General features: G+C 35.0%; 1 protein-coding gene across 6 annotated transcripts in view; it reads left to right on the forward strand.

Annotated features, from left to right (window-relative positions):
- Nucleotides 1–13,910, forward strand: part of ATP9B (ATPase phospholipid transporting 9B (putative)) — a 168,778-nt gene extending 154,868 nt beyond the window's left edge. For 5 of the 6 annotated variants that reach the window (XM_062618066.1, XM_062618062.1, XM_062618064.1 and 2 more), the window contains 11 exons: nucleotides 49–147; nucleotides 2,664–2,753; nucleotides 3,195–3,339; nucleotides 3,670–3,734; nucleotides 4,178–4,333; nucleotides 4,484–4,548; nucleotides 5,743–5,851; nucleotides 7,949–8,006; nucleotides 8,689–8,892; nucleotides 11,311–11,343; nucleotides 12,105–13,910. In XM_062618066.1, the coding sequence (XP_062474050.1) occupies nucleotides 49–147; nucleotides 2,664–2,753; nucleotides 3,195–3,339; nucleotides 3,670–3,734; nucleotides 4,178–4,333; nucleotides 4,484–4,548; nucleotides 5,743–5,851; nucleotides 7,949–8,006; nucleotides 8,689–8,892; nucleotides 11,311–11,343; nucleotides 12,105–12,241 (1,161 nt within the window). In that variant the 3' untranslated portion in view covers nucleotides 12,242–13,910. The remainder of the gene's footprint in view (nucleotides 1–48; nucleotides 148–2,663; nucleotides 2,754–3,194; nucleotides 3,340–3,669; nucleotides 3,735–4,177; nucleotides 4,334–4,483; nucleotides 4,549–5,742; nucleotides 5,852–7,948; nucleotides 8,007–8,688; nucleotides 8,893–11,310; nucleotides 11,344–12,104) is intronic. The other variant, XM_062618063.1, reaches the window with a different exon arrangement.
- Nucleotides 13,911–16,029: the final 2,119 nt, after the last annotated feature.

The raw sequence follows: 16,029 nt of genomic DNA on the forward strand, positions 1-16,029 counted from the left end.
ACAGGTGCATTAATATCCAGCGGAGTAAACTTTCACATTATTTTGCAGATATGGATGTTAACAGGAGATAAACTGGAGACAGCAACTTGCATTGCAAAAAGTTCTCACTTAGTGTCTAGGACTCAAGATATTCACATTTTCAGACCCGTAAGTATAGCTCCAACTTTTTTGTTGGTTCATCAAAGGACAGCTAATAGCAATGTTGCTTTATTTGATTACGAGTTGGCTGCTTGTTGAAAATTGATGGGTTATTGTACTGAGTGTCCTAATAATGGTCAAGACAGTAGTACTTAGGTTGTTATTTAAGGATGTAGATCACAAAGCATTGCTTCTAGAGTGCTTGTGTCTGTATGTGTGCCAGTACGCTACAGAAACATTTGTAGCCTTGTTTGAGTGACCCAGGTTCATCATACATTTTATAGTCTTCACTTGGAAAATGGACATAGTAAGGTACCTCTGCATAATGATGGAGAGGGAATCTATGTGAGGTGCTGAGCCAGTAGGAAAGACTGTCTGGGAATTTAGAGCATGTGAATGGGGTTTTTGCTTGTTTGAGAAATTTCATTAATAGAACACTTTAGACTCAGGCAGAATGAATCCTGAATTCATCTGGGGTGCCAACATCCTCTCTATAGATATAGATATAGTTGAAATCAGTAAGAAAAAAAATGATTTTTTTTTTCAGTATCATTATATATACTTGCATTATTTTTAACAGCCTGTTCAAGACAGTTGTTAGGAAGGTAAACCGAATATCTTTTTCTGTACATTTTGGTTGTAGTTGTGTAGCATCAACTTTATTGATGCCAAACAAAAATAGATTTTCCAGACTTTGATTGATGCCATGTGATCAGACATAATATGTCTGTGTTTGTTCTAAATGAACCACCTACACAAATAATTGTATGAATATAATTTACATGTAAATGTAATTTCTTCTGAAGCATCAGAATGGCAAATTGGGCCCTGCAGACTACTATTTGCAATTAAATTATTAATGTTTCTGATAAAACTTCAGATCAATTTTTGTTGACCTTTCCGTGTTGTAACACCACAAATTAAGTCTTCCTGAACAAAATCTATTTAGTTGAGTCAGATTTTTATTTTCATTACCTTGACTGGTAATAAGAGATCAGCATAAAACTGTGTTAACTTAGAAAGTTTTAAATTAATTAGAAAATGGATTTATACAGAATTATTTCTGTGGCTGCATTTGTTGCAAAGAACCACTAGATTAATGTAAGAAAATACCAAACACTAAAACTTTTATTTTAGTTATAAATTAGTAAATCAAAAATCATGTACTGTTTTGACTTCCAAAAAAAAAAAAAGCATTTTTTTTAGCACTTTTCCTTTTTATCCTTAGAAGTCTCAGCTTCTTAATTTTGTAATGAAATTAACTGATACATTGTTCTAGAGGTATTTGCAAATTAAAAAAGAAAATACCTCTGTTAGGTGAAAGGTAGAACAGAGAGGGCAATTACTGCTCCTCAGTGTGCACTGAGTGCTGACGTCTCTTAATTTCTGTAATGCAAAAAGTTTATAACGGGTCACTGAAACCCATGGTTCCTTACAGTTGGCAGGGAAAGACCTTTCTCTTGACATGTTTAATTATGGGAAAAGAGAAAAATAATCTGAATTGGGACACATGTATGGGGGTTCTGTTTTCAGGTGCTTCTTAATGTAACTCAAATTTTATGTGTAATAAAGCCCATTTGGAGGGAGGAAGGTCTTTGGACTGCATCTGATTCTGAATAGTAGGGGGCCAAAGGCAGAACTTCACGTTCAGTGTAATTAAGAGTCATCTGTTTTAAAAGCTATTTCATCAAACTGCTGACAGAGACAAAATGAGAAGTATAATCAGAGTTTGTGTTTTATTCTGTGCTTGCAATTTTGTCTTCCATGATAGCTCTAAAATACATTGATCTTTTATTGGAAAGAAAACCAAAACTGCAGTCTCCTCAAAATCTGCTCATAATTTACATCTCTCGTGTTCTGTGTGTTCTAGTTCAAAATGTTCCAAAATCTATTTGGTAATCTTTGATCTTTTTTGCATTTCACAGCCGGGACTTTCTGAAACAATAATTAAGTAAATTAAAAAAATAAATACAAATTTATGATGTAGTTCTTTTGTATTATTCCACTTGATCCTGCTTGCATACTCATGCAAGATCCAAAAGGATTAGTAGTAGTGAGCATTTTTAGTGCCTTTTGAAATCTGTGCTTACTTACCCAAACTGCAGGAACTGTTAACGTGAACATTTTGCATTATTCTAAGAACATATTTTACTGGTATATAAATGTTTTGGGGTTTGTTTGGTTGGGTTTTTTTTTGTCTGTTCTTCTTCTAGCTCTGCTAAGGTGGAAGGACTCAGGTCAGCTTGAACTTATGATATTTTAGTGTTATGAATTCATTAGTTTTTTAGCACAGGTTCACTTTGGTGAGGAACCAGTTAAGCTGACTACATAGACTTTCCTTGTTTGAGGATTACTTTTCACTCCATAAGATCCAAGGCTTGTAGTATCCCATGGTTTACATGGGGATAAAACACATGTTGAAGAACCAAGGCCTTCTGGGTATGAGTTCTCAAAACCTGATTTATTTAGGCAGGATTTTTGGAAGGATATAACAAAATCTCTTAATTGAGTGCTTTTTATTGAAGGTTACCACTCGAGGAGAGGCTCACTTAGAACTAAATGCCTTTAGGAGGAAGCATGACTGTGCCTTGGTGATATCTGGGGACTCACTCGAGGTAAGGAACTTGGTTTCTGTCATACTGCATTTATCTATATGCTTATGTTCAAAAAGCAAAGTGTCGATGCCTTCATGCTTTTAAACCTTTTTCCAGTATTTGCCCGTATTTAAGTTGTCCTTAGAGATACTTCTGTTTTTCACTGAGTGCTAATTGGAGGATATATGTTCTAAATGGGAAAATGTTAGTGGTTCTCTGGTCTCCTGTATCGTAACAGAGTGGAATTTGTATTCAGCATGCTGTTATCCCTTAACCCCAAACCATGTTGGATGCCACTTTAAAGTAATAAAGCTATAGTTAGGATAGCGTGGCTTTTTGTCTCCCAGATGGATGTTGTGCAAGCAAAACTTCATAAAATAATTATTTATACTGTGTTTCTGTGTTAGATCACATACTGTTTTTTTTAATCATAAGTAAATGTGAATGTATCTTTTTATTTAGGTTTGTCTGAAGTATTATGAGCATGAGCTTGTAGAGCTGGCTTGTCAGTGTCCTGCTGTAGTATGCTGTCGATGTTCCCCCACGCAGAAAGCTCATATTGTGAAGCTGTTACAGCACCACACTGGAAAACGCACGTGTGCAATAGGTAACTGGTGACACAATCTTCATTTGCAGTAGCTAAAGTCTGTCATCAACTTAAGCAGTAGATGGCACTGTTGAGAAGTAGTTGAAACAAAACCAAAGAGAGATTTCTTGGTAACAGCCAGGTATTATGTAGCTGTAGCAGAAAATGCCATTCCACAAGAAAGATATGGTTATCTTCTTTATTCCTCAGGAACAAGTCTTGATTGCTAAAGTAATTATAATCCACAGATTAACTGTAAGAATTGAAAGGTATATAAGAGGTTTCTAAAATACTCTAAGGCCAGGACAGTAAAACCTCTGAAGAGCTGAATATTGCAGTGGCATTTTTCAGGTGATGGAGGAAACGATGTCAGCATGATCCAAGCAGCAGACTGTGGAATTGGAATTGAAGGCAAGGTAATGTTGACAGTTTTCCATTGTCAAATATGTGCCACACAGTAACATAGGATTAGAAGCTTTATTCTTAAACAGCAGTGAATTGATAATTTCTAATTAAACTATGCTATAAGATGATAAAAATGCTTAGTCTTTGAACTAATATCTTCCTTGCTTATATGTCCTTTATCTTCTTAAATACAAAAAGCAAGAAAAGCAGAAAGCGCCATAGGTATTTCTGTGTAACATTTACCTGAAAGAAGCAGGATAGAAGCTTAAACTTACTTGTTACAGCCACTGTGTCTTAGAATACACAAAAAAATGTCCTTTGTGTCTCATTGCAGAGTTGATTTTTGAATCGGGAGGAAACTTAACTTTTAAAGTTAATTATCACTTAGAATTTTGAAATCACAAACACACATTTGCACTGCGTTTCATATTCGGAATATTTTTGTTTGTTCCAGGAGGGAAAACAAGCTTCCCTGGCAGCTGACTTTTCCATCACACAGTTTAAACATATAGGTAGGCTGCTGATGGTACATGGTCGAAACAGTTACAAAAGATCAGCAGCACTTGGTCAGTTTGTCATGCACCGAGGCCTTATTATTTCAACTATGCAGGTATTTAAATTTTTTTGTGAACAGTTAGAAACACTATGTCTGTCTTTGAAGTGTCACAAAATTTCAAGCAGTACTATTACTACTTCCCTTTAGCATAGTGTTTTGTATGTAGAATTATATTAAATATGTATAATTATCTGCTTTTTGCAGGCTGTGTTTTCATCAGTCTTCTATTTTGCATCTGTTCCCTTGTACCAAGGATTCCTAATGGTAGGGTAAGTCAAAACCAACAATTACGGTATCTGGTAACCATATATAGCAAACGAACTTGTTAAATAACATCATGTAGTTGGTGTCTGCCATATTTTTCATACATTTATCATTGTTATGCTACCAAACCTGGGCTGAATCTACAAAGAAAAGTCAAACTAAGTTGAATATGCCCTATATGGGCTGAGGGAGAATAAAGTCTCATTCTCACTTCTCTGTAGAGAGGGATCTGTATAGCCATAGATGAAGGCACCATATGACTTTTCTCACACACGGACTGAAAACAACAGAAGTTTCCCAAACCAGTTTCAGCTGTTACTCAGATTGCCATATAAGTCTTAGTGAGAATCAGACTTTTCTTTTAATAATGGAGCTGAAGCTACTATGAAATTTTCTCTGAGAGTGCACTACACAAATCTGACACATAGATTTCAATTCAGGTTAATGTATGCAAAATTAGGAGCATCCTGGTCTTGTTGTAAAAGCTGCTTTAGTAATACAGTTTCCAAAGTCATACAGCTGAGGGATATGCATATATTCATGTTTGTCCTTGCTCTCTGCCTCTTCTGCCCTAAAAGATGCTTATATTGCTTGTAAACAATAGCAATCTAAATCGATAGTAGCTTAAATCATAGTCAGATCAAGGTGTGATTACACCAGACTGCAGAGGCAAGCAGCAGACTTCTTGAAAATGTTTGTAATTAGTTTCAACGAGTTCTAGGAAAGTAGTACTAAAGTATACATCTGACTTGTGCATCCTAAAATACAAAGCCACTTACAGAGCTGTTAAGACTATTGTTCATCCACCTACTTTTAACATGATGTCTGGAATAGAGTGCTTGGGGTTTTTTCCTTCAGTTTTCATGCCATTGTCTGTGGATTAATTTAATCATCAGTTCTTTGAACTAGTTGTCCAAAGTGTAAGTGCACAGGGAGAGTGGTAGCAGATAAGCTTGATACAGAAGAAATAAATCTGTTTCCTGGTTCTGAATGTATAAAAGCTCTGTAACGTCTCATAACTGGCAGCTCTCAGCAGCACAAGAGCAGGTTGCATGTGTAAAGCTGTTTTAGTAAGCTGCTTCAATACTGGGTAGAGCCAGTCTAATTCCACTTACATAAAAGTAATAATTGAGCTCAGTAGATCAGTTTAAAATCATATCATACAGAAGTGTCAATTTATGTTCTTTCCTTCCACCTAGGTATGCAACCATATATACTATGTTTCCAGTCTTCTCTCTAGTATTGGATCAGGATGTGAAGCCAGAAATGGCATTGCTATATCCGGAACTCTATAAGGATCTCACTAAGGTATGAATGTCCTTAGTGCTCAGATTATGAACAAAAACAAATGCTGAAATCACCACTGTGCAAAACTGGGAATTCTTACAATCGTTTCCTTAAGGTATTCCATGCAAGATAGATGCACAACTAATGTAATGCAGACTTTTGTACTATGAAAATTAGCCAGGTGCCAACTGTTCCATTTAATTTAATACATTTGTTAAGTCACCAATGGTTGGACTGAAGTAAATCAAGCATGAAGGCATGTTGATGTAAAAGTTACTTTCAGTCTAGCTGCAGGATCTCTGATATGGAGTTATTTATACTTGCTTTTTTCACAGCTCCTTTTTTCCTTTTTAAATGGTAGATTAATCGATGTATTATTTTTTTTTCCCATAACCCCTAGAAATTACTACTGACAAAAAAAAAAGAGAGAATGTGGAGTAACTGGAGAGTAAAGTTGAGTGCATTGTCTGGGGAAGATGATGATCACTAAATGATTATGGATGAGTAGTGTAAAAAGTTATTTATGTGCTATATTTGACTCACTATTACAAGGTAATCTTATTATGAGTGATTATTACAACCATTTATGATCACGCTGCCTTAGTCAGCGTGACACTGAAGCTTACATATTTTTGTGCATCATTTTTCAAATTATGGACTCTAAATGCAAATCTCTACCCATGGTATTCAGCTAGTGTTATTCAAACACATGCTGACGTGAACTGTAATTGTATTCCTAGGAATTGGCTTCTTTTCTGGGATATGCTAGTGATGAAAATGCCTTTCTGATCTTTAGAAGAATAAGATACATCAGCACAAGTCATTGACACTCCAGTGCATGAAGAGAAAATTAGCAGGGTTCAGAGAGACAGGTGTGGCCAAATACCCTGCAGGACACACTGATTCACTATTACTGTTACTATGGCTCCTACAGAGCTATAGCTAGAAAAGCTGATGAAAATTTGAAAGTTAAGAGGGCTCCCTGCTTTCATCTGAAAATTATTCAAAGCCTGTTGTGCAACATTCTGTAGAAGCTCAGGAGTGATTTTCCCTTCCAGTTCCATAAAGGTGAACCAAAACACTTATTTCACAAATGTCAGTAATTGGGAGCTATGGATGAAGGTGGAACCAGTATCCAGCACTCAAAGGAAAATGAGTAGACATTCATGGGAGGAAAAAAATAAAAACTGAAAATAAATCTAATGTTTCTTCGTGCTTGTACAAGATTTTTTTCAGATGTGTTCGGTCTACCACCAACGTTCTAGACTATATACAGCATTATGAAAATGTCTTTAGCACCTTGCCGTGAACTGTCTCCATCCAAGAATGTATTTTAGCCTCAATTGAAGTAATAAACTCATCACTTTCTACAGCAGTGAACCACATTTATTTGTTAAGTGCTGATTCCTGTGTGTTCTGGGCTGATCAGTTCTTTTGTGGCAAAATGGTTGCTTCATTTGCCATTTTATTCTTTAACTCTGTGGTTCTAAAATATTTCTTTAGCACCCTCACAGACTGCAAGTCATATGCACATGTACAGCATTTATTCTTTGATTTATGCATGTTTCAATCTATAACATTCACAATCACAAAAAGATTTAAAATGTAACTATCTCAGCAGGTAACTAGTGCTAAATAGTTACTTTCTGAAAAGTTACAGTAATTATGTGTTTATGAATGCAAATAGACAGTTTATCCAACATTTAGAATGACTAGTAACTACAGTCTTGTTTGAGGTTTAGGTCAGTAGGTACACAGTGCTATCTTTCTTGAAGACCACATTTTACAAAACAGACATAAAACTCTTTTAAATAAAAAATAAATTCATTTTACTGTAATTATCCCTCTGAAAACCAGCCAGAGCACTGCAAGCTAAAGTATCTTTGCCGTTTAAGGCATTAACTGTCCTACCCCAAATTTAGACTTTGTGTGATTTCTGTACAAGTTTGCAATGAAGAATCACAAAAACAAGTAGAAGCTTTTTAGCCTATGTTACTTCAAAGACTCCTTATTTTACTTGTAAAGTCTCTCTAATGATTAACTTTTAAACATATATGAACTGAGTAGATTAATATTTTTTTAAGTTGTCTTAATTGGCCTCTCACTTGTTTCCTTTAGGGAAGATCTTTGTCATTTAAGACCTTCCTCATCTGGGTTTTAATCAGTATTTACCAAGGTAGGAGAGAGTCCTAATTTTACTGAACTGAGAATTTTTTGTCTGCTTTCGCCAATACTGTTTTTCAGCTGCAGGTTGAATTCGCGAAGCTTAACATTTCATCAGCAGTTACATATATATTACTTTCTGTTTATCTTGTAAATCAATATTCCTGTAGTGTGCCAAGCCTGTTCAAAACACGGCACAGACTGGTATTTTTGTTGATCCATATCTCCTAAAAAAAAATGACATGTTTTTAATTAAATGCTAATCCAGAAAAATTTTAATGAGTGCTTATCACATTGCATATATTTACACAGTAGTTTTCTTTCATGGAATGACAGAAGCACTGTTGAAGAAATCTGAATTATGTGATCAGTTAAAAGTAATTACACTTTCAACAATATCTCATTTATTTGTAGCACTTGACAAAATGAGGTTAATTAACAGTTCATCAGATATATTGCACCTAAAAGGTGTTTAATAGTTTAATTTCTTTACAGCTTTACTTTGGTTGCTTTGTTTCACATGCACCAAGTACTGTAAATATCACTTCTTTTAGAAAGATCAGTCTTGTTACCTTATAAAAATTACTGGGCAACTTTTCATAACAAGCAAACAACTGTTCAGTGGGTGGCTATAAAAAGTGGTGCACAAAAATTTCATTGCACAGTGAATTGATAATTTTGTGTACCTTTCCTAGGTGGTATTCTGATGTATGGAGCCCTGCTGCTTTTTGAATCTGAATTTGTACATGTCGTTGCCATTTCCTTCACTGCCCTAATCTTGACTGAGCTCTTGATGGTTGCACTGACCATACGAACATGGCACTGGTTAATGGTGGTGGCTGAATTTCTCAGTCTTGGCTGCTATGTGGCCTCTCTTGCATTTCTAAATGAATACTTTGGTGAGTAATAGTGAAAGTATTTTAGCAAATAACTGGTTTGGTTTTTTTTTTTCTTTTTTTTTTTTCTTTCTTGTCATTAAGAATAGGTGATGTTATGCTTTGTGAAAAAACAGCTTTCTCCATAAGAAATAAGAATGAAATCAGGCCTAATGTTGGGTTGTAATATTCACTTATCCTTTCCTCCTAGAATTTGACAATCTTTATTCCTGTTAGTATGATTTATCTAAAGCTTACTCAAGCCATGCATGCTTTTCCCATCCTTGATCTGATCTTGAAATGGATATGATTTTCAAAAATCAAGATCTTCACTGAGGTGATGAATTGTTTGATATGCCAGACCAAGTGGACCTCATTAGATCTAATCCACAAGCTTAAAAGAGTTGAAGTATTGCTGGATTGAGAGGCAGAAGCCTGTTGGGGTAGACACTTCATGTAAGAATCATTGTTTCATAATTACATTAAGCTTATGTTAAACAGGCTTTGCTTTAAATTGCTGTATGCCATACTGTGTCTTAAGGTTTTGTGATTGTTCATAGGTCACAAAATGAAAGAATAATTTTAAACTGCAGAACTTTTAACAGTGAAGAATCTGAGCATCAAAATAATACATATGTCTTTTTATATCAAATTATCCTTCAGCAAAAACAACTATCTCAATGTGATTTTACAAATTTTAACTTTTACAGAAATACATATAATGATTTTGGTTATACCTCACAAGAAACCAGCTCCTTCTCTTTGTGTTTTTCAGGAGCAGATGGCTTAGGAGGTACTCTTCTTCAGTTATCACTTCTCATAGCAGAATTAAACTTTGTATAGTAATTTCTAGGAGTCTTTTAGTTCTGCTTTTACTCTCTCATGTCCCAGGTGTTCAACACTAGGGTAGTGTATTTATATATTCTTAATCAGTAAATGCTTCACTGCCTGTCCCAGTGTTCTGTTACTTCCCAGATTTCTCAAGAGTCAAATTTTAATGAAGAAACAACCCTGCTGGGCTTTTTACTTGTATTGTACATTATTTCAGGTTTGCCAGAGTACATTTTTCTTTTCTCTGACACCAATGCACAGACTCTTTAAATAGAAATTACTGGGTTGATTCCTCAATGTCCACAGCTAGATTACAAATGAAAGGAGCAAGCACGAACAGATGCAGGTACTGGCTTTTGGTCCAAACTTCAGGAACTTTATAAGACAGAACTGGCTGCTTTATCTTTACAAGTCTTTAGTATTGGTGACAGCCGAACCTTCCATCCGTAGTAGGTGTTGTTCAGTCAGAAATACTGTCCGGTGATGCTCATAAATGTGTAAAAACTACAGGGACTTTTGTTTCTTGCAGACTTTTTCTGTAAAGGGGAATGCTTTATTGTCCTCATATATTTGCTGGACAAGTCTAAACAGCTGAGTACATAAATGGTTGCATGGCTTCTTTGCAGCCTGGGGACTTAAATTCTGTATTTCTCATCATAAAGGGTTCTGAAAAGGGTGCCATTTCATGGGCTTTTATAAAGATGTATTTTACTGTGTGATATTCAGCAGTTAATCTGAGGAAATGCATTTCAGCTAGTCGCACTGTTAATGCTTTACTCTTATCTGTCATACTACAGCTGGAGAAGAGAACCTTTTTTTGTGCATGTAATGTAGTATAAACTTAAGTGATGGTTTACAGTTCAAGGTATAGCACAACTTTGTGCATCAGGGAAGACAATCCAGTCCAATACTGCTTGACTTCGTCAGCAAATAAACTGTTTCTTTCAGTGATGTTACTTACAAGCATCATCTCCTCCCAACGAAATGATGCCGTGACAGGGCACTCAAATTAGAATTACAGAAATATTTGATACTGCTCTACAGTTCTGACTCATGGAAGTAAATCACTTTTCAGGTTTCCGAGTTAATTGCACTCAATCACCTTATTAGGCATGTCTCTGTAGTATGTTATATAGGCTTTTAGTATGTCTAAGCAGGCTTAGGCTAAAACTGTGTAACAAGTTTATACATTGAAATCTAATATACAAAGTACTTTTAATGAGTAAAGATGGAGCAGTAAAACATTACTGCATTTTCTGAAGTGAATTTTAATTTGCATTAAACCAGTTCTGATCAAGTTGTTTACACAGTAAATTACACCTTGAAGTCAAATGCAAGGAAACTTCTTACCTACCTAGACTCTTAAAACATGACCAAATTGAAAACCTCTATGTTTTCAAAATGATTGGCATAATTGCTGTTTAAAATGCTCTGGTTGTCATGTGAAACGTAATAATATTCTGTTTAATGCTACTAACATCTTTTCAATTTCCATTTTGTGTAGCTAACCTGTTTGTTTTGTTGTTTTGTTGTTTGTTTTTTTCTTCACATAACTTTCTTATCTTCTGTAAATCTATCCTTTAATTTTCATTCTCCTTCTTTGTGAAACAGGTATAGGCAGAGTGTCTTTTGGAGCTTTCTTAGGTAGGTGAAGTTTGACTTGAAGTTTAAGTCTTTAAAAAGAGTAGTAAATTATTTGATCTACACATTTGTAAATAATGGAAAAAGAAAAAACAAAACAAAAGCCAACAAAACCCACACCAATTCTTCAGGTTACCTGGGTTCTGAGATCTTTCTGTAAGAAGTATGACCTGACCTGACCAAATACCGTCAAAGAAGAGTGTCACCATTCTTGTTAATGTCTGTCACAGAAAAAAATAGCTTTTCAGTGTGGCCTCTGGCAATATCACTACATTGTTTTACCCTTAAATTTTTGGGCTCTGGTTTAATCTCTAAGGCTTTAAGAATCATTTGGTCTAGTTGTGACAGATTCAGAGAAAAACAATCTGAATATGGAATAAAGGATCCAAAATGGTAGCAGAATTTCTGGTTGGAAGCTTGTATTATAGTAGGTAAAATCATTCTTACTAGTAGAAAAGTAAGTTGACTTTTTATTATGAGAAAATCATGCTTTTAAACTGAGATTCTGTTTCCTCTAACATCATTTTGTGCTACAAAACAGCATAGGAACCACAAAGGAACTCTGAAGTTCCTCTCTAAAGAAAATAGTTGGCAAAACCAAAATGTTGAGGTTAACTTTCTCTTGTTTTGTTGTTTGTCTTTTTTTTTTTAATTTTGCATGGTCTTGAACAATAGCATAAGCAAACAATTAACAGAGTTTTATTGACTTTGCACTATGGAAGTTTCAGCTCCCATTACTTATTTTCCCTTTTCTGTTTCTGCAGATGTTGCCTTTATCACAACTGTGACCTTCCTGTGGAAAGTGTCAGCAATCACTGTTGTAAGCTGTCTTCCACTTTACATTCTCAAGTACTTGAAGCGCAAATTTTCTCCTCCAAGTTACTCAAAGCTTACCTCGTAAAAGTAATTGTATCCCTATGTTTTTTCACTTGCACCAGTCTGCAAATTGCACATTCACTGTGCTTTAATGTCTATGGGTTTCTGTTGGACTAAAGAAATTTGAAAAAATAAGTGATAAAGTGAATAGAGCACAAAAAGAGGTGGAAACATCTGACAGGTACAATAACACAGACATACACTAACAGGACTATCAGAGATAAACTAAATATTCTTCATGTTGATTTTTTTTTTTTTTCTATTTTCCGTTGCTGTGATTATAAAATAAAACTGAATTACCTTTGATTTGACAGTGCTTCTGAATGGTTTCATTGCTACTGTGAAGGATTTTTTCCTACTGTACTAATCTTCTGGAAATTGAATTGAAAGTTTCATTATTTATTACATAACTTCCCTTTTTTAATTATTACATAACTACCTAATTCAAGTTGTTTCCTTTAATGTCTATATATGGAAAAGTTCATTTGTCCATACTTACTAGAACACACCTAATACCTGTAAATGCCCATGTCTGTATTAGCAGCTATTATTCCTCATCAGACATTGAGTAATATGCACTATTTGAATTATGTACAGATGTCTGCATAGCACAGTATTATATTAGGAGCTGTTGTCCTATTCTGTTCTGCATTTCTGGCACCAGTTAATTACAGATCTGTGATGCTGACAGCAGTTCTTTAAATGCACATTACAGCCAGGTTGCACAAAAGCTGTTTAAAAGTTCAAAAGATAAATTCTGTACATAATTCCACTGCACCTGTTAATCTGTACAGATATCAAAGACATGGCTGCTCAGTAAATATGTTTTAAAATTCTTATTCATTTTGTATTTGTAAAACTGCAAATAGTGTCAAAGTACATTTATATATATGAGAAGTCCAGTAAACCTTGTATTAGCTAATATGTTTAAATTGCCTTGTAATCTGTTTACTTAGGTTACTCAGGTAAAAGAAAATAAGACAAATACATGAACATTATGGTAGTAAAAACTATCATTTTCCAAGCTGTAAATGTTATGTTTTTATAACTTATTTTGGGTGCAGACTTGTTGAAAAAAAAAAAAATCAAAACATTCTTGCTTGTTGTAAAATGTCAGAGTTGAGTATTTTGGCTGAGTTATGACACTTTACAGCAGTTGAAGATTTGTTCCAGAAACTCATATACTCTGATACAATCTGAAGGGTCCAAATCTTGCATTCTGTACTGGAAAGTAGGATATACTATTTTAATTTCCCATCATGATAAAACTTTGCTTTCTCAAGAAGTACATATAATGAAGTTGGCATAGTCTATTAATCAGTGGAAAGGAACAGCATAATTATCCATGCTTTATTGATTAAATGTTTATGTGTGTGTTTTTAAAAAACACTTAATATGGATTTCATTTTTATGTTTGACTGTATGCCTTTACAGCATAATTCTTTGTTTAGTCTCCTATAACTTTGCCCATATGCCATTATTATATTGGATGAGTAATATTTGAGTGATAAATATAACTACTTCCTGGGAGAGCAGAGGAAACTGCTCAGAGCTATTTGGACTCCACCCCGCTCCATTAATTTTTGTTTTGAAAGCTTTTCTTACCAGCTATTTATCTGCCTTCTTTTTTCTTTTTTTTTTATTTTTCATTCCTCATTATAAAAGCAATAAAGCCTAATTTCTACCAAATATTATTAATGGCTATATGTATTGAATAAACTACTGAAGTAGTGTTTCTTTAATTACACAACATTGCAGACTAGTTTGCTCTGTCCCTCTGTAGTCTCACTTCTGCAAAACTCCCGCAAGATGTCACTGTTTCTGCATACTAGCGGAAGCCTTTCTTCATTTCATGTGGTTTTGGCACAGTACTCCTGCATTGTATTTTTAGTTTAGTTAGTCCTGTGGTATTTTTTGTTGCTGGTTTGCTTTAATTTTCTATTTCTCCACAATAAGTGGTAATTACTTTTAATCAATTAAGAAAAGTCACCAGTGTGCAGTTGTTCTGAAACACAGATGATGTTTTCTTCAGACCTTTTTGTCCTAAACATTGTGACCTCACAACCATATGCGTAAGGTTCAATAGATAAGCAAAAGCTTAGAGCTGGTCATCCTTCATCTATACGTCGCATCTTTGACATTAGGCAGAAAATGAGTAAAAAATCAGAAATTAAACTAGCAGTATAAAAGTGATAGTGTTACTGTAATACAGCTGTATGAGAAGTAGTGTACCCATGTGTGCAGAATTTAGAGTGTACGCATATTAATCCTCATCATTAAAACTGTGAGGTTACTGTGATTGCAAATGTATAGAGTCTACACACTGGTACATGCCTTTCCAAAGTGGAGTCAGTTCTCTAGAGTGCCTGCTTTCTTGGAATATTTTCAATATTCCGCAAAGGTCTAGCTTCGTCTAGCACTTCATTTTGAAGACTGAAGAAGTCTGATTCAGGTGGCTTGCCTTGCTTTTGAGGTTCAGTCACTGTTAAATCTATGTATACCCAGAAAGTCTGCGTTTTCTGTTCATTCATGTCACCCAGCCACAGCCCTGTACAGGATAGTGCTACCATATCACAGTGGCTTACAACTAACAGTATCAATACAGAATTTAAGAATTGTAATATGACATTTTTCCGTAGAAAACTTTACTGTATTATGAGCTTCAGTACAAAGTAAGCTAAATACCATCACAATCTCTGGCTCTTAAAACAGATTAGAATGTAATATTTCAGGTGTGCAGGTGAATAAATTATTTTTTAAGGTTCTAATTCTGTTGTTGTTTCACATCAGTGTATGTCAGGAGTAAGTCTGGAGCACCAGATCAGCTTACATAAACACAGATTTAGGCCTTGGACCTGCAAGTTCCACCCACAAGGACCTTAACTGTATTTGGTATTAAATAAATATTTACTTTTGTGAGCTGCTGTGTCAGATAGCAGATGTATTTCTGAAATGGTAATCATGTTGCCTTGAAAACATACTTGGAAACTAATTTCAGAATTGGAGCAGCAAGATGTGCATAGGAAATACATCTTCACCAAAGTAACATACGTAATAATACTGACCTATTTGGATCGTGTTTAATAAGCATACGAACTGAACATCTGCTACATTTCCTATGTAGCTTGATGGAAGAACACAAGGAAAAGGAGAGATCCTGCAGAATAGTAGTACTGGTAATTCTTATATTGGTTTCTTATGATGCTACTCTAAACTTCCTTGTTCGTGTAACTGCTGGAAGACATTTTACTACACAAGATACTAGTTTGCAAATGGAAGCCAAAATTAAATCCTTGCATACTTAACATTAAATCTGTAGCACTCTTCCACAAATGCAAATGTTTACAATGGTGGTTTTATGTTCAAACTGAGCTTGCTAACACATGCCATCAGAATTAAGCTGTGTGGTATCTCCTGCTTTCTTCCTAAAATTTCTGAGTGGTTGTCCAAAAACATGCCATTGCTTTTGTACATACATAGGAAGTGTGTATTAATGAGTAGCATCCACTTGAGCCAACCTGTATTATAAATGTTCTCCTACCCTGTGTCCACAAGAGTCTGTGAGCCTAAACATTTTTCAATCTCCTTTTTAAAACATGTCTGCAAGAAGGGCCATCAGGAACTTTTTCAGACTGGACACTAGTTCTGCAGGTATTTAAGCAAGAATTTTAATATTCACACATGTAGTTAAACAGCTGGTAGTCATGAGGGTCAACTTCTGTACGTGAAAAGACAATGATTTCCTTACTTACGCCTATTTGTGCATGTTAGAGAGTAGGCCTATGCAGTACAGTCTCCATACTCCTCTGCAAC

Source organism: Pezoporus occidentalis, unplaced genomic scaffold, assembly GCF_034315485.1.
Source record: "Pezoporus occidentalis ecotype Australia unplaced genomic scaffold, CSIRO_AGI_Poc_V1 ctg2, whole genome shotgun sequence".
NCBI classification, from domain to species: Eukaryota; Metazoa; Chordata; class Aves; order Psittaciformes; family Psittacidae; genus Pezoporus; species Pezoporus occidentalis.